This window comes from Kogia breviceps, chromosome 5, assembly GCF_026419965.1.
Source record: "Kogia breviceps isolate mKogBre1 chromosome 5, mKogBre1 haplotype 1, whole genome shotgun sequence".
Classification (NCBI taxonomy): Eukaryota; Metazoa; Chordata; class Mammalia; order Artiodactyla; family Physeteridae; genus Kogia; species Kogia breviceps.
In genome coordinates this window covers 76,138,330-76,156,273 of record NC_081314.1, presented here as the reverse complement: position 1 = coordinate 76,156,273, position 17,944 = coordinate 76,138,330, and the positions used below count along the sequence as shown (strand labels likewise).

General features: G+C 41.7%; 2 protein-coding genes across 9 annotated transcripts in view; both read left to right on the top strand.

Moving 5' to 3' along the window:
* The window catches only part of ATP13A3 (ATPase 13A3), a 79,056-nt gene extending 69,398 nt beyond the window's left edge, over positions 1–9,658 (top strand). For all 8 annotated transcript variants that reach the window (XR_010840722.1, XR_010840721.1, XM_059063845.2 and 5 more), the window contains one exon: positions 6,207–9,658. Coding sequence is in view for 6 of the 8 variants with exons in the window: in XM_059063845.2 (XP_058919828.1) it covers positions 6,207–6,404 (198 nt within the window). In the remaining 2 variants the exon portion in view is untranslated. The remainder of the gene's footprint in view (positions 1–6,206) is intronic.
* A 5,166-nt stretch (positions 9,659–14,824) lies between these two features.
* Positions 14,825–16,534, top strand: GP5 (glycoprotein V platelet). The gene has a single exon (XM_059063851.2). It carries the CDS (start codon positions 14,825–14,827, stop codon positions 16,532–16,534), a length of 1,710 nt encoding a protein of 569 aa, XP_058919834.1.
* The last annotated feature ends 1,410 nt before the right edge of the window (positions 16,535–17,944 follow it).

Here is a 17,944-nt window from a genome sequence, read left to right as displayed (position 1 = left end):
CATTTTTATACAAACCATGGTTTAAGGACTTTTGACTTTCTTTGTGGTGAAAAGAAAAGAGAAGCAGATGAATAAAACCAATTTTTTGGTGTTAGGATGTTGAAATTCTTGATAGAAAATATAGGTTAGTCTTGTTTTTTAAACCAGTACCATTGAATCACAGCTCTGAGCAGCCTTTTGAGTATAGAGAACTTGACAGCATAAAGTTTCACTCCCTCACTATTGTGCCCATGCTGTTTGTAGGTGGGCGATATGCTTTATACACATGAGTTCTAAACCTTTCACTCATCCCAAGCCAGAAAGAAGCTTTCCAAATTCAAGAGGATTCCCTGGCGTGGGTCACTCACTTATTTTTAGCCTTGTTTTACCTGAGTAGCTATGTCCTGAGCTTTGCTTTGGTAATTCATCAGGCTTGATGCCTGGTGTAGTAGTATCACAGGATCACTTTATAAGTAGTTCTGTAGAGCACCATTTCCTTTTCTAATGCTTGATGATGAGTAAGGATAATTTTGTAATAATGTGATAAGTCTGGAATCTGCTTTAGCTTCTTTTTCTCAAAGCAGTGTAAGGCACAGTTGTCCCTAGTAAGTATGACCAGAGCTGTATTAGAGAGAGGCTCAACTCCCTGAGCTACAATCTCCTCCGTGTCTTGGTTACCTGACTACATTGCTTCGAAGGGTTAACTTTGGGTCCTATCATCAGTCCTCATATAAAATATTTGTACTGGCAAGGCCTTGGCCAAGGAAAACATTTCCATTGAGTTTTTAGCTTTTCCAACGAGATCTCCGACTATTGATCTAAACAGGAAATGCAGGTTCTGAAGAGGAGCTGTACCCTAAGTCGAAAGTGGGTATCATAAAGCTCCTTTAAAACATTTGAATTGGAAAGCCTTCCTCACTTTTCAACCAGAATTGAATGGCAGAAAATTCTATCATTTGCTACATCTTTTTTCTAAAAATGTGTAAATAAGTATGTGTCCTCATTATTTTTAAGAGTTTGTGCCTCTCTTGTGAAGTTGTACCTCTGAAGTGTTCTGGGGAGAGAGTGGTCTGAGCAGGGAGGCTCCCGCCGGCCCCATGTGTTTACCAGTTCTGAGCACCACTGAGTAGATAAGAAGTTTGGCCTTCAGTTTCTAGGGTCATGATTTAGGAAAGCATTTTTTAAATCATTGGCTTTAGAAAAGAGAGTTCTTATAACCTCTTAGCACAGAATGCTGTGCTTTCATCTTCCAACACTTCCATTTGTAGTTTGCTCTCACTGTTCACATATTTGTGACCCTTGGAGAGCCCATCAGTTAGTCAGATTACTGTAAGGCTGTAGTTCTCAGTTAGGGGTAATCCCCCCATCCTCCTGGGGACACGTGGCAGTATCTGGAGACATTTTTGTTTGTCACAATTGGCGGGGGTGGGGTGGGGGTGAGGTTGCTGCTAGCATGTGGTGGGTGGAGCCTGAAGATGCTGCTGAGTAAACATCCTACAGCAGCACCCAAGACAAAGACTGTCTGGGCCAACATGTCAGCAGTGCTGAGGCTGAAAAACCCTGCCATAAGGTGAAAAAGCAAATAAAGATGAGAGTGACCTGCTACACCTAGGAGCCCATTCTGTGCTCTTTCCTACCAAGAGTCCCTTGAGGTCTTCTAAGATCACAGCTCTCAACCTTCTCTGTTAATGTCGGGGGAAGAACAGCCATGTTTCTTCATTCCTTCCTTACCATATAAACCCAGAGACCATTGAGTAAGGTTTGAAGTTCCACAGCTAAAGACCCTGGACTAGGCTCCAAGTCTTAATGCAGTTGAGTTGTGAAGTTGAGAACCTCACCTAGAAATCTCTAGTAACCATGTCCAAAATATCTGGTGATCTGCAAGGCAGCTATGTAACACCTCCAGAATCCTTCCAATCTTAAGGTGTTTCTAACTTTGTTTTATACATAAAGAAACAGCGTTCAGTCAACTTGCCATGGTTATGCAGCTTATGAGTGGCAGAGCTGGGAGTTGAAGCCAAGGTTTCTGATTTCAAGAGGAGTGTTTTTTCCACTGTGCCACACTGTATCACATTATGAGGCCACAGAGATGCAAACTAATATAACAATCAAGTGACAAAATGGAGACAAAGAACAGCTACTGTTTTCAAAACCTACTTTTTATGGTAGACACTGTGAGGCATTATGTATAAATTCTCTCTAGTTGTTACAACCACCGAAGAGGTTAGGGTAGAGAGACTAAAGATATCCCTGTCTTCACAGATGAGGAAACAGTGTTAGAACTGGAATTCAGGTTCAGTTTTACCTGGGCCCAGGACCATAATATTCCTATAACAGAAAGCCTCCATCTGTTCTTTAAAAATGAAATAAACCTTTAGGTGTCATTTTATTTAATAGTAGACATTTTAGATATTATGTTTATTTGGCCCACTGAACATACATACAGCTAACCTAATTTAGATATAGAAAGAAAGATTTTTATATAACAGTCATTTATTTCCCACAGTGGTTCTTTTTTTTTATTAATGCGCAGTGGCCTCAGTAAATGTCCATTAAATCAAATTGAAAACAGGTTAAATAAGCCATTTGTAAATAATCAAAGTTAAAACTTTTATGTAACTAAGTATTTTTTTTTCTGTAGTGATCTTTAGCAGCCCCAGATGTTAATACTTATTCTCTGACCAAAAAAAAAAAGAAAAAAAAAGATTCTTGAGATGCAGTGATTTTCAAGTAAGGGTATTCATCACAAATGCCTTGAGCTCCACCTTTGATCTACTGAATGAGAAGTCTTCAGTGGAGGGGCCCATCACCTGTGTTTTTCTGTACAGCTTTACCCATGTTTGAGATCTGTGCTTCATATTCTCTTTCAAAGAAGCGTTTGTGCCTACCCTGTGTCTGGTAAACTGAGGCTGCTTAGTGGTAGATGTGGAACTGGAGTCATACCGTCATGTATTTTGATATTGCCTGAGAATGTGTCCTGATTATGTTTCCCTTTTGGGGGATAAATCCAGATGTTAGCTGTAGTTAGCTGTAGATGTTAGCTGTAGTCTTTATGCCACTTAGGATATTATTCGAGTTTATTTAGATAGAATGCTCATTCTGATTGTCTTTGTCTTATATTCAGGATTGGTATGGAAGAAGACTTTTATGAAAACCACAGTACCATTACAGTATTTTCCCAATAAGCATGGCTTTATATCTTACATACTGCCTATGAAAACATTTCCTAAAAGACACTGCTAGGAGTTAGCTGGCATTGGGGTTCTGGAATGAACAGCTTGGACTGGTCTAAGAAGCAGGAGAATTTTAGCTGTAGATCTTTTTGAAAGTTCTTTTGTGTTTTTTTCTGCTGGGCTGTGGTAGCCACTTTGCCTTCTCTGAGGGATACACTTGGTTATTTAACCACTCCTTTCAGGAGCAAATCACAAGATCCAGTTGCTGGGGCTCCTGTGTTCTGCTTCAGAGACTTACCCTAGATGTTTGGCGAGGCCTTGGTGCTCATTCTAAGCCCCGTGATGCTTCAGCTCTTCCTTCTCCTTGTGCAGTGCTTGCCTTTGTCCTGTTGCCACTGTCTTTTCTCTCTTGATTTAGTTCTATTCTAGCATGCCTGTAGCACCGTTTATTTTCTCTACCAGTGAACTATATTGTTTGAGGATGTCTGTGGTATGCTTGTGTTTGTAAATTAACAAGGCTATGCTTGCTTATAGTGTATTTTTGATATATGCTGTTTGGGGGAGGTGAGGGTACAAGAACAAAATATGAGTCTAATTATATAGTGGAGGGGGGGAATCCCTAGTGTTCCTTGTGGCTGAATTTATTTTTTAAATTATAACAAGTGTACGTTGCTTTTAATAGGGACATGAGGACTTTTTTTAAAAAAGCATGCACATTAATGTGAAAAGAATACTATTCAATTGTGATTCTGTTTGCAGTGGATTTCATTTTAATTTTATTTCTTGCCTCATTTTCCACAGGTGGGGAAATGATGGATTTTATTATTTTGTGTGTGTATGTGTGTCGTACATTTGAATATACTTGGCTGTGACTTTTCCTTAACTCAGCCTGTTTTGCATTGCTTTCAGCCCAGCTGGCTCATCTGGACAGACAAGGCCTATATGTTTCTGCTTTTTTTTTTTTAAAGTCAGCATTCACCATTCGCCCTTTTCTGTGATCCTTTAACAGTGCTACTTGCTGTAAAATGAAAAGTGACAGCTTTCACATTGATTTAGGAACAATGAATTTTTTTTCCCTTGCAATTAGACGGAAGAATTTAAACACCTCAGGGGGAAAGATAGGTCCAAGTAGTGAACTGTCGCCTCAGATTAAATATTAAGGTTTGTCATGTATACGCCTGTACCGGAAAGGAATTATTTGTTATTTGGATCACCTGAAGAGTCCTATAGCTAACCTCTTCTATATTCTAATGCTAAATGTTTTCTTGTGGACTTCCTTTGAGGTGATGGTAATAACTCTCTTTTTAGCTATGACAATAAAGAGGCTACTAGATGAATAATCCTCAAATCTGTATCCCCACTAACCCACCCCACCCCTAATTTAATATAGCTTACTTGTGACAAACCACAGTTTTTGCCTTTAAATTCTTGGTAATGGTGCAGCTTACACTGTTTTGTCAACATAGTAAACTAGAAGGCCTTTAAAAGCACGTAGTTACTGTGTATCATGCTCTCTGCCGTATGCTCACTCCCAGTTTTGAAGAAGGAGAGAGTAGTAGGTTCCTGGTGGTTGTCTCAGTATGATGAGACCTACCGAGTCAAAGTATGAAGTTTTAAAGAGTTTTCATTTTAAAGTATTTTTGCTATTCTCCATTGGCCAATTTAGAAACCTGTGTTTCAGGATCTGTGTTATAGCAAATTTGCCTTTCTTGATCATGAAGATATTTTGAGAGTTAACATTAGAATGCTTCAGGAATTTTGTGAGATTACATCTGACCCTTGAATAATGCCAGGGTTAGGGTTGCTGACCCTCCCTACAGCCAAGTATCTGCTGATTTATATAATTTATAGGCCTTCTGTATACAGGGTTCCTCCATATCTGCAAATTCAACCAATTGTGGATCATGTCGTACTGTAGTATTTGCTAAAAAAATCCACATGTAAGTGAACCTGTACAGTTCAAACCTGGTGTTGCGCAAGGGTCATCTTTACTTCAGTTGAGCTTAGGCCTGGTAGTAGCCTAGGTTATATGTTGATAGCAAAACAAAACAACCTGGGATTTAAATTTTGCTTTGTAGAAGAAACAGCCAAAATAGTTAAGAATTGACTGTTCTTCAGAGGTGAATATAACTACAGGTCTCAGTATAGTCATTTAGTTTTATTTCATTTATTTCCGGTTCCAATTAAGACAAATTCTGAGGGCCTGTATTGAATTTACATTTTTGTACAATAACCAGAGACTCTGCTTTCTTGTTCTTCAAGAACTGTTTATCTAAGATGACATCCAGTAAAAACATTGGGATTGATCTGAAGGAATTCTGTGACAGCAGAGCTTTTTATAACGAAATAATACTAAGAATTAGTAACTTGCTTTATAGTTTTCTATGTACCTCTTTCCAGTTGTGGAGCATCAAGGGGAAACCATCATTATAAAATAAAATTGTTTTTTATGTTAATGAGAATGTGGTTTTAAAAGAAGTGATTGACATTAAACGTGATCTAAGTTCTGATTTTGACCTAACAATATTTACATAATGCTTTGAAAGGTGATATTAACAGTAGCAGTGGTATCTTTACACTGTTTTCTTTCAAAAATGATCAGGTGGTTAACTTGCTAGAAGCAGTAGTACCAAAACATAGTTTAGGATAGGATGAGGGTTTTCATATTAAATATTAAAAATATTTTCTCTGAATAGTTTGAAGTTATTCTTAATACATCAGATGTTTTATGTTATGGAATCACAGACTCCAGATATACAAGTTATTTTAAAATGTATCTGCATACAGGAGGAAGTAGGAACATAGAACTAAATAAAATGAAGTATAAATTACACGGCTACTTTAGAAATATAATCTTAAAAAAATAATGTTCCTAAATAATGGAAAGCTGACTTTTTTTAAGTGTGGATTTTTTTTTCTTTCCTTCATGTATTTCTTGTGCTCAGAAGTCATTTCCTCTTATTTTTCTGTGCTGATGAACTCTGCTTTAACAAACTTGTTAAAAACAACAGCTCTTAATCTACTGGGTGTTCCTCTTTTTCCTTATTTTCTTAGGAGTCAGTGGATTGGTGGGGAGAATGCTGCTTGTCCTGGGCCCTGAACTGTAGGAAGAAGATGCCAAAGGCCAAGTACATGTATCTGGCCCAGGAGCTCTTGGTTGACCCGGAATGGCCACCAAAACCTCAAACAACAACAGAAGCGAAAGCTTTAGTAAAGGAGAATGGATCATGTCAGATCATCACCATAACATAGCAGTGAATCGGTCTCAGTGGTATTCTAGTAGCAGTACTGAGGAGAATGTAAATGTAGGACTTAATCTGATCCTGTGCGTCAGAATGGCACCCTTTCAATTTATGTCCCTTCCAATATAGTAACTGATTTAAGGGGTTTTTTTAAACAAACAAAAAGAGATTGGCCTGTCAGTTAAATTAATAATCAATCTTCAAAGTCCTATAGCTTCTTCATTCAGTAACTCTAAATATTACATATATTTCCAGAACTTGCTTGATTGTTATCCTCAGTGATACTTTTTATAGGGTACAGAAGAAAGTTGGTATCTGGAAGGTGTTTAGATATTAGCTTCTAAGACTTTAGTTTATGCCTTTAAATTTATTTTCACAGCCCCCTTATTAGAAAAAGTCATCATTTATATACAGGCCGTAAATTTGTGGTTGATAAATAAAATGGGTGTTAATTAGCCTCCAATGAAAATAGGTACAAAGCCTGTTTTTATTTGATTTCAATATTTCTCCCAAAGAAACCTTAGTATACATAACACCAGTTCCCTTTAATAGCCTAGAGTTAGGAGTGAGTTTTATGGTGTTGCAACTCAGGTAATTTCCATTTATGGTTTTATATTTTCTGTACAAACTGCCTGGGTTTTATTTTTTCTAATCAGCAAGGTGCTTCACTGCCTTCTTGAGATGTCCCTCAAAGCTATTAAATGGATCTTGTGCTATGTCTGGTGTCAGTAGTATAATTTGCTTTAGTTAAATGTTGTTGAAGCCTTTTCAGTAGGAAAAAAGCTGATTTCTTCTGGCAGTAGATGTAGATCTACCCCTCTAATATCTCTTCATACCAGTTTTTTTCCTCTCAGGCTTTATATTATTTTAAATGTCTTTTTATTTTCTTCTACGTCTTTAATTACCTAAAGACATAGGATAATAGTTTTTTGAGTTAGAATTTTACCTCCTAAAATTTTAAAGGTTTGATTTATGTCTCTCCTGTCAATAATGAGGCTTAAAAAAATGAGTGGTTTTGAATGACTACTATTTTTTCAAAACAGTGTGAACCTGGCGAGTTTGTTTTATGCCGTTAGGTGGCGCCAGAGGTCAGAGTTTACCTATTTTGGATTGGGTGTTTCTGAATGAGCATATTTGGTTGTGGAAATTTCTGGGAGAAAAAAAAAATGAAATAAAGTTAAAAAGAAAAGTCATTCATTGAGCCAAAAGAAATGTGGAAGATATTTTTCACCTTTCTGTTTTGCTTGGTTAATGTTTAAATTCTAAACAAAATTATGGTAATTTAAAAATGCCTTTATAGGTAAGATCCAGCAGTTTGGCAAAGCCCAGAGTTCTAATAAACAAGAAAACTGATACTGCTGTAAAGTGGACACTAAACTACTAATATTGTGTGATCTTATCTTGTGCTCTTCCTTGACCGGTAGCATGCTTGTGCTTTCTACTTCTAGCTGATATTATTTTCCTGATACATATTTACCAATTTGATCAAATGTTACCCAGAACCATAAAACCAAATGGTTCTCATTTTTTATGCTGCAGAGACCTGATGATTTTTGGTTAACTGTTGAAAAATGTATGTTACACTCAGGATCACTGTTAACTGCTGTGACCACTGATGATTCTTACAAAAATATAATCAAAGTTTTCCATTAAAAAAGTATGATACTATATTAATACACATTAGATGATAAGAACAACTGTTCCATGAATGATTCTATGAAGCTATGCATCTTAGACCTCTTGAGCTGTGAATTAGCACTGTTTTTTTATAGTTACTTACTCTCTATCATTTTATAATTTCCACATTCAGTTCACTTCCAATACATACGAGTGATAGTCTTCAGTGATCTCCCACAATTGTAAATTTTATTCTTTGATTTAAATACTGAAGCATATAATTAAAGTAATTGCTAAGTAGCAGCTTAAAAATCCAACTATCAGATTGTATTTAACATCTTTAAGAGCATGATCATAAAGAGCTATATTTTTGACAACCTCCCCCCTTTTTTAACATTCAGATTTTATAAGGGTTTTATATCACATCTGTCCATATTGTTTTCAAAGGAATGAGGTTTTTAGGTAGGTGGACAAAGCATTTGTAGAAGGTTAGATTTGAACATAGACAAGGTGGGTTGTTCAGGATGTAATGGATGGCTTCCAGAATGTGATTTGAAGAATGCCTGTGAGTCCAGGTGTGGGTCCTACTTAGTGCCATAGATAGATGAGTCCTCTCTCTGTAGGTCACCATTACATAGTAATTTTGATTCTGAATTTCACATTAAATTATTTGAGTGTATACAGATCTAAATTTTAAAATCTGTACATATATTATTTTGACATATTAAGATGAATAAATATTGCTGATTTAAATTTTATTTATGCACATACCTAAAGGACAGAAATGTCCAGAAAGTAATTGTTAAATGATATGTAACTTTTTAACTTTTTAAATAAATAACAAGATTTTTAATGTGTGTCTCCCTCAGGGTTGTTTAAAGTTTTTTTTCCTCCCTCAAATATAAATAGTGGTAACTATATGTTTTGTATCTTCTAGCACCAACTGCTGTAAAGCAATGCTGCAAATAATGCTTGAATAAAAGTGGCTAAGCCAACAACAAAATAAAAACTTTTTATATTAGTTTTATAATCCCTATATTCAAAAGCTTTCCAAATTGTACTTGCATTGAAATAAAACTGTTGCAGTTTTTACTATTTATTTTGTTTCCCATGTGTATGAAACTACTGCACAGTTTCAAAGGCATGGAAAATTATATCAGTGTTTATGTACTCTGTTCCCCAAACGGCTATGGATCCAATGTCCAGAGAACAGCAAAATTCCAGCTTTAGAAAACATTCTAAGATTTCATGCATGCAGTTTTGACATATCCGAAAATAGGCTTTTTGTATATTTATGGTGGGAGGTGGTTGGGAACTTTTAACAAAATGTTAATTTTTGTACAGTCTGTAGGCATTTACACATATTTTTAATGTATTAAGATTTGGTAATTATGTGCACATTAAATTAATAAAATTCCTGTTATGATTTATGAATTCCCTAAGACTTTGGATTTTTTTAAGTAACTTTATATCAGAAATGATACTGCATCTTTATATTTTTTAAATTGTATTGCTGCTCAAGAATGGTACCCTGATGTCAAAAAGGCATACATTCAGAATTGTACATTCAGCACTGTAAATAACCTTATGAAAAATTTTTGATTGAAGCTGTTCAAAATAAAGATTTGAATGATATATATAACATTTTTTTTCTGTGTCTTTATATACGTTTGTTTGCTCTTTAGTTGCATGAATACTGCCCTCTCTGGATTTATTTTCCTGCTTAATACTTCCCCCATTTCTCTCTCTTATTTTTTTAACTTTGAAGTTTTCAAGAAAATAATGCAGCTTTCCACACACTACATCATGTCTGTGACCGGCCAATGGAAGCCCATCAGTCACAGTGTAGAGCCAAATGTTAAGTATCAGGAAGTCTGAGGTCAAATGGTGAAATAGAAGACTAGGGACTTAGAATTTATTAATAGTTGGGAAGATCAGACAGAAAGCTAATCCCCTGTAAGCCATGATAAGTTTGAGGGGAAGCAGCATCCATGGATGCAAAAAGAGTGCTCCATGGAGCAGGAGACCTTGGAGCTAACTACTGGCCATAGGAATCCCAGAGAGGGCAGGATGTGCTGGGCCTTGTGCTTGGGTAGGAGGGTTTTCCTTGTATCACAGGTTCTCCAGGAGCCATGTGTCCTGTGCTGTGGGCCATGTGGATGGTTGGCTGGTGTGAGACCTAGTTTGAGCCCAAGTTCCTTCCATTCTCTGCGGGTTGTGTAGCAAAGGATCGTGTCCCTTGCACCACAGCCTGCAGGTGGCAGTACAGTTCTGCATGTCTGTCCTTTTCCCCCTCCATCACTGCCAGTTGCTTTACTCTGGGTATATACTGCAGGGAAGGACAGAGTGTTCTAGGAGTTTGAATGAGATTGTCCCTGTACCAAGTTGGGGTTGTGGTTACTCCACAAGTACAGGGTGATCGCTGCTGTGCCCTGGCCTTGGAGTCTCTCCCACGGAGGAAGAAAAGCATATCTCATTTGGTAGATACCTGGTTTTGAATGGCCAAACCCTGTAAGCCAGGGTTCTGTGACTTTGATACAGAAGCTGCCACTTAGGACAGCAGATTCCTGACTTGTTTCATGGATCCAAAATCCAAAGGACTTGAAACACTGGTGCCGTCATCACTTCAGTGCTCAAAGTATTTCTCAGTACCTCATCAATTTGCTCATTGGATCAACTGTGTTCCTCCACTGTCTGCAACCTCTGTGCCCATTGTCCCCTTCTTGGCCCATCATAATGTCCTCTCTTCAAAGTAAAACTTGGAGGTAATTCTCACTGGAGATCTTCCTGGGGAAATAGGCTAAAGAAGCTTCACCCGAATCTGACTCGAAGTCGTACTCTGATTATCCCACGGTACCTCTTCCGAGGCCTCTGTCATGCTGGCTCCTGGCATTTGATGGGCAAGAGGCCTTTCACTTGGTCTGCCTGTGTGACTGACTCACACTGGTCACCAGGGGAGCTGTTCCAGGCTCTGGAGCTGCTTCCCTTGATTTGAGTGGAAAGACCGTTCAGTGGCTTTCCCTGTGTTTTAGGACTGCATGCTTAGAAAATAATTTCAGTCCCTTCAGTATTTAATGGGCTTTGACTGCATTTGGCTACACTAAAGGCTATATAGATTTCAGTTCCTTTTCTTTAACACCTGACAATGTCGATTTGGGGGACTTTTTTCCCAACGAGGATAAAATAATTTAAGAACCACTTCTGCTGTACCACTGCACTCAAAGATTCCAGAGGTTAATGTTTATTCTTTTGCAATTCAAGCATTGACTTTTCCCAGTATTTAAAAATACCTATATTCCTACCTTTTTTCTTAAATAATGCCATTTTCCCTTCCAAATCACTTTATATTTGCATTTAAAAATTTTTAATAGTGACATTAAGCACATTTGATAAAATTTCAAAGCTCACAGAAAGGTATATAAGGAAGTCACCTTTTTTCCTGGTTTCTCCACCAAAGGGGGAATACTAAAGTTTCTTGGGTGTATTGTTCTAGAAAAAATATATATGCTCATATATGTTTTTTAAAATCCTACACACATAGAACCCTGTTATATGCTATGCTGCCCTTGTTTTATGTCATTCAGTGTATTTTAGAAGGTTATGTCAGGGACTTCCCTGGTGGCACAGTGGTTAAGAATCTGCCTGCCAATACAGGGGACCCGGGTTCAAGCCCGGGTCCAGGAAGATCCCACATGCCGCGGAGCTACTGAGCCTGCGCTCTAGATCCCACAAGCCACAACTACTGAGCCCGTATGCCACAACTACTGAAACCTGAGTGCCTAGAACCCGTGCTCCACAAGAGAAGCCACCGCAATGAGAAGCCCGCGCACGGCAACAGAGTAGCCCCCGCTCGCCGCAACTAAAGCCTGCACGCACCAACAAAGACCCAACGCAGCCAAAAATAAATTAATTTTAATAAAAGAAAGTTATGTCAGTACTTGCAGTTCAAATCCATTCTTTTCAAAGTCTGCAAGGCATCCTATTGCATGGACATACTATAATTTAAACGACTAGTTCCCTATTGATGGTCATTTAGATTTTCTTTTTGTTTTTTCCTGTTAAAATCCTCCAAATAAGTTTTTGTGTACATATCTTAATGATCATTTCCATAGGATATATTTTTAGCAGTGGAACTGCTGGACAAAGAATATGTATGTTTAAAATTTGGTTGATACTACTAAATTTTCCTCCCCAAAGTTTGCTACCATTTATATTCCCACCAATGTAGTATGAGAATATCTACTTCTTCACACTTCATAAAACACTGGATATTTTCAGGCTTTATATTTCAGTGTGGTGTTGGTATACGGATTATCAAATAGCCCAGAAACAGACCCGCACAACATTCATCAGATGTTGATTTATGACAGTGCTGACATCGTAGCTCTGAGGGAAGAAGGGATATACATATGTAGGACAGCTGGTTATCCTAATGGAAAAAAATAAAATTGTACTTACATCATACACAAAAATCAATTCTAGACGGATTAAAGACCTAAATACGAAGGACAAAATTCTAAAATGTAATAATAAGGTGTTATATGAGAATATTTTTTTGGCTTGAGAGGAGAGGAGGAATTATTTTAATAGACATAAAAAACATCTTAAAGATTAATAACTCTGCTTATATTAAGACTTCTGTCCATCAAAAACCAGAAAGCAGGTGAAAAGGCAAAGTACAAACTAGATGAAAATATCTGTAACACCTACAACTGACAAAGGATTAGTATCCAGAATACATAAATAATGCCTACAATTCAGTTTTTTAAAGACACAATCATACATACTTTGCATATAGAAAAATGGTCAAAAGAACCCAAATTTCTCAGAAGATGAGGCACAACTGGCCCTTAAAAATATGAAAACATGCTCAAGTTCATAATTCAATAGGGAAATGAAAATTAAAACCATACCGAGACAATTATTTCATACAAATGGCAAAAATTAAATTTAAAAAATCAATTCCAAGGCATGGGTGGAGATGTACAGGAACTGTCATACACAGTAGGTGACAGCATATATTGGCACAAATACTTTGCAAAGCAGTTTGACATCCCTATGTTCAATTGAACATGTGGACACCCTTCCTTCAACCCAGCAAGGCCATTATGGAACATATTTGAGAATGTTTTTAGCTTTACTACTCCTAAAACGAAAAAAAAAGAAAAAAAATGAGTGGAGCACTTGAGAATGTCCTTAGCCTTATTCCTAAAAGGGGGAGAGGGGAACTGGAGAGAAATGGCAGAAAAAGGAACACCCAAAGAAAGTGTAGCCCAACCAGGGGTGTGGTTGCTGCAGTGGCCCAGCTGTGTCACTACTGGACACACATCACAGAGTCATATTGTGCCTCTGGGGAGAAACTGCTATCCCTCCTGCTCTTATCATTCAGCTTTGGCCATAGGACTTGGGTGATATATGGTCTCTTTTTCAAAGTTTGAAGATATTTTTCATTAAAAACCAGAATATGCCCTCTGAGATAAGGTCCTTTCCATGACTTTTATTCTGGGAAAGCCTTTATCCTCAGGATGCAAGGATACTTCCCTCTTCCTTTGGAAAGTGCCAGATCACATGCAAAGCTCTAAGCCTTTCAGTTGCTTTGGGGTGCAGCACCATTTCAGGTAAGGCCAAATATTTTAAAAATTAGTATGGGCGGGCTTCCCTGGTGGTGCAGTGGTTGAGAGTCTGCCTGCCGATGCAGGGGACAGGGGTTTGTGCCTCGGTCCAGGAGGACCCCATGTGCCTCGGAGCGGCTGGGCCCGTGAGCCATGGCCGCTGAGCCTGCGCGTCCGGAGCCTGTGCTCCGCAACGGGAGAGGCCACAACAGTGAGAGGCCCGTGTACCGCAAAAAAAAAAAATTAGTATGGGCAACTGGAGGGCTCGGTTAGTCTGTACGAATAAGAAATAAAATTTAGTACAAGAAGCAATTCGTTTAAAATTACATGTAGGAAACATTGTTTTGGCAGATTAGTATTACTGTATTTCACAGATAATTCAGTGCCATGAGTACTAATTTTTATTTAAGCATCTTAAAAGTGATAGCTCCTTATTTATGGCTCAATCAGAAATAACTACTCTCAAATTCTAGCTCTGTGACCCTGGTTAAGTTACTTAACCTTTCTGTGCCTTAGTTGCATCATCCTTTAATTGGGGATAATATTAGTACCTAACTCATAGGGTTATTGTAAGGATTAGGTGAATTAATTTAAATAAAGTGCTGAGAACAGTGCGTGGCATAAAGTGATAGGTACTATTACCTACTTTTCTCAGTGTGGTTCACTATTATGGGGTGGTCCTGTTTTAGAGTAAGTTGGCACTGAAGATACAGCATGATTGTGATAAAAGGAATCAGGTGTTGGTTGCTGCTGTTTTAACAGACTTTGCTGTTCCCTTCAGGGTTGTAGGTCATAGCCACCCCAGGCTAAGTCATGAAGTCAGGAGCAGGGTTATGTTCACAATGCACACTGCTCTGTGATGTCTGTGAGCTTGACTGTGAGAAAGATTATTTTAATTAGTTCTCTCTATGTAAAGATTTAAAGGTATTGACTTTTCCTTAGCTTGAAAATGCTTTCATTTCAACGATTTGAACTAAGTAGAAAATCAGTAAAACGAACGAGGCCTCGTAGTGTAGAATGAACGTCTTTTCACCACCCAGGAAAATCAGCACTCCTAAGAGGGAGACTTAACTCTTAACTGGGTAACATTCAAAATCAGTGATAATCCTGGCGAAGGGATCATGCAGGGTTACAAGATTGAAATTCGAGCGTTTGCCCTTTGTGTGTTGCCCACAGATCTGCCGCGGTCGCCTTTCCAGACATGCTGAGGAGCGCTCTGCTGTGCGCCGCGCTCGGGCTCCTGCGCGCCCAGCCCTTCCCCTGCCCACCCACCTGCAGGTGCATTTTCCGAGACGCCGCGCAGTGCTCGCAGGGCAGCGTGGCGCGCATCGCGGCGCTCGGCTTGCCCACCAACCTCACGCACATCCTGCTCTTCCAAATGGGCCGCGGCGTCTTGCAGAACAGCAGCTTCAGTGGCATGACCGTCCTGCAGCGCCTAATGCTGTCCGACAGCCAAGTTTCGGCCATTGCTCCCGGCACCTTCAACGACCTGATAAAACTTAAAACCCTGAGGTTATCGCACAACAAGATCACTCATCTTCCAGGCGCGCTATTGGATAAGCTGGTGCTCTTGGAACAGTTGTTTCTGGACGGCAATGAACTAAAGAGCCTTGACCAAAACATGTTTCAGAAACTGGTTAACCTGCAGGAGCTCTTTTTGAACCAAAACCAACTCGCTTTCCTTCCTGCTAGTCTCTTCACAAACCTGGGGAACCTGAAATTGCTGGATTTATCGGGAAATAATTTGACCCACCTGCCCGAGGGATTGTTTGGGGTCCAGGTTAAGCTTGAGAAGCTTCTGCTCCACTCGAACCAGCTCGTGTCTCTGGATTCGGGGCTGTTGGATAGCCTGCGCGCCCTGATGGAGCTGCAGCTCGACAGAAATCACATCCGTTACGTCGCACCCGGCGCCTTCGACCGTCTGCGAAGCCTGAACTCTTTGACTCTTTCCAGAAACCGCCTCGAGTTTCTGCCTCCTGCCCTCTTTCTTCATTCGCACAATTTGACCTTCCTGACCCTGTTCGAGAACCCGCTGGAGGAACTCCCCGAGGTGCTCTTCGGGGTGATGGGCGGCCTACGGGAGCTGTGGCTGAACGCCACCCAGCTGCGCACCCTGCCTGCCGCCGCCTTCCGCAACCTGAGCGGCCTGCGGGTCCTGGGTGTGACGCTGAGCCCGCGGCTGAGCGCGCTCCCGGAGGACGCCTTTCGGGGCCTCGGCGAGCTGCGGGTGCTCGCCCTGCGCTCCACCAGCCTGGCTTCCCTCCCCGCCGGCTTGCTCCGCGGCCTCGGCGGGCTGCGCCACGTGTCGCTGAGCCGCAACCAGCTGCGGAGCCTGCCCCGCGAGCTCTTCCGCAACCTCAGCAGCCTGGAGGAGGTCCAGCTTGACCACAACCAGCTGGAGACACTGCCCAGCGACGTATTTGAGGCTCTGCCCCGGCTGGCGAAGGTCCTGCTGGGGCACAATCCCTGGCGCTGCGACTGTGGCCTGGGGCCGTTCTTGGCGTGGCTGCGGCGGCACGCGGGCCTCGTGGGTCGAGCCGAGCCCCCGCTGTGTCACGGCCCCGGGCCGCACGCCGGCCTGCCGCTCTGGGCCCTGCCCCCCGGCAACCCCGGCTGCCCGCGTCCAAGAAGCCCGCCTTCCCGCCGCCTCGCCCTCGGCTCTTCCGAAGGCCCCCGGCAGCCCGCCCTGCCCGCCGCCCCTGCCCGCGCTTCCTTGGGACCCAAGCGCTCCGAGTCCTGGGCGTGGGCCCGGACGGTGGCCGAGAGCAAAAGTCAGGACCAGAGCCTGTTCTGGGGTCTGTATTTTCTGCTTTTAGCTGCTCAGGCCATAATTACGGGGATCATAGTGTTTGCGATGATTCGACTCGGCAGGCTCTTTCGGAAATTAATCAGAGACAGAGCTCTGGTTTGAGGCAATGGTAAAACCTTGCAATTAATTGAAACGTGACCAGGGTATTGTCAGACGTGGCTCTGGGGAGAGTCCAGACGGGCTGCCGCTGTCTTCCTCTCCCTGCTTCCTCTTCCTCTTCTCCCATCTCCCTCCCTCCCTCCCTCTCTCCCTCCCTCCCTCTCTCCCTCCCTCACTTCCTCCCTCCCTCTCTCTTCCCCTTTCTATCTCACCTCCCATTCCCGCCCCCGCCCCGTACCATTTACAGTCGGAAACTGTGGCTGCCTGCTGTGCCTCTGTCTCCTCCTCCATCGTGTGCACCAGGGGACGCGGGCTGTGAAGGCCCCTCCCAGCGCCCGCCTTGCCGGCTGGAGGGAGGGTTCTCTCCACTGTTTTCGGAGGAAAGGTGCAAAGGAGGCAGCCAGCTTCAGTCCAGGGCCCACCTCCCGCACCTGGCAGGTGTCTGGTAAATGTTTGTGAAATGAATGAATAACATGAATACAGGGGAATCCAGTGATAATGGCTGTTCCTGGCGGAGAAGATGGAGTGCTCGCTTTATCTACTTTTATTTGAAAAGCAGAATTCTTCCAGTTCTTGGACTTCCCTGGTGGCGCGGTGGTTAAGAATCCGCCGGCCAATGCAGGGGACACGGGTTCAAGCCCTGGTCTGGGAAGATCCCATATGCCGCGGAGCAGCTAAGCCCGAGCGCACAACTACTGAGCCTGTGCTCTAGAGCCCATGAACCACAACTACTGAGCCCGCGCGCCTAGAGCCTGTGCTCCACAGCAAGAGAAGCCACCGCAATGAGAAGCTCGCGCACGGCAAGGACGGGTAGCCCCCGCTCGCCACAGCTAGAGAAAACCCGCACGCAGCAACGAAGACAAAACACAGCCAAAAATAAATAAATAAATTTATTTTTTAAAAAACTTTTCAAAAAAAAAGAATTTTACCAGTTCTTTTTCTGTCCTGTTTCTTCTCACTTTATGTATGTCTGACCTGTGTGGGGTTTTGGGGAGAGCGCTGAACTCCATCCACACAAAAGCATATTTTCAGAGCAGGTCCGCTGTGTGATAGGCTGAGAGAGAGAAAACCCAGCCTTCCCTCCGGGAGCTCGGTGCCCAGCGCAGAGCCCTTACAGCAGGGTCCGGGCTGAGCGCCGAGGAGCGGGATAGGAGCGGGCACGAGAGCAGGTGCGACGGGGGTTAGGGGAGGAGCGGGGGCGTTCGGGGGGGTCTAAGTGTGGGGCTGGGAGCGCCCACTGTCCACGGATGCGTGCCCGTGAAGCGCTGCTCTGCTTGCTCACGGGGCTTGTGAGTTGCTACTTGCTTCCTACAGGTTGAAGACTGTCATTTTGACACTGGGTTGGTTTTCATTTCCTGAAACTAAACGCTACCTCATTTCACAAACATTTACGGAGCACCTGACAGTGACAGG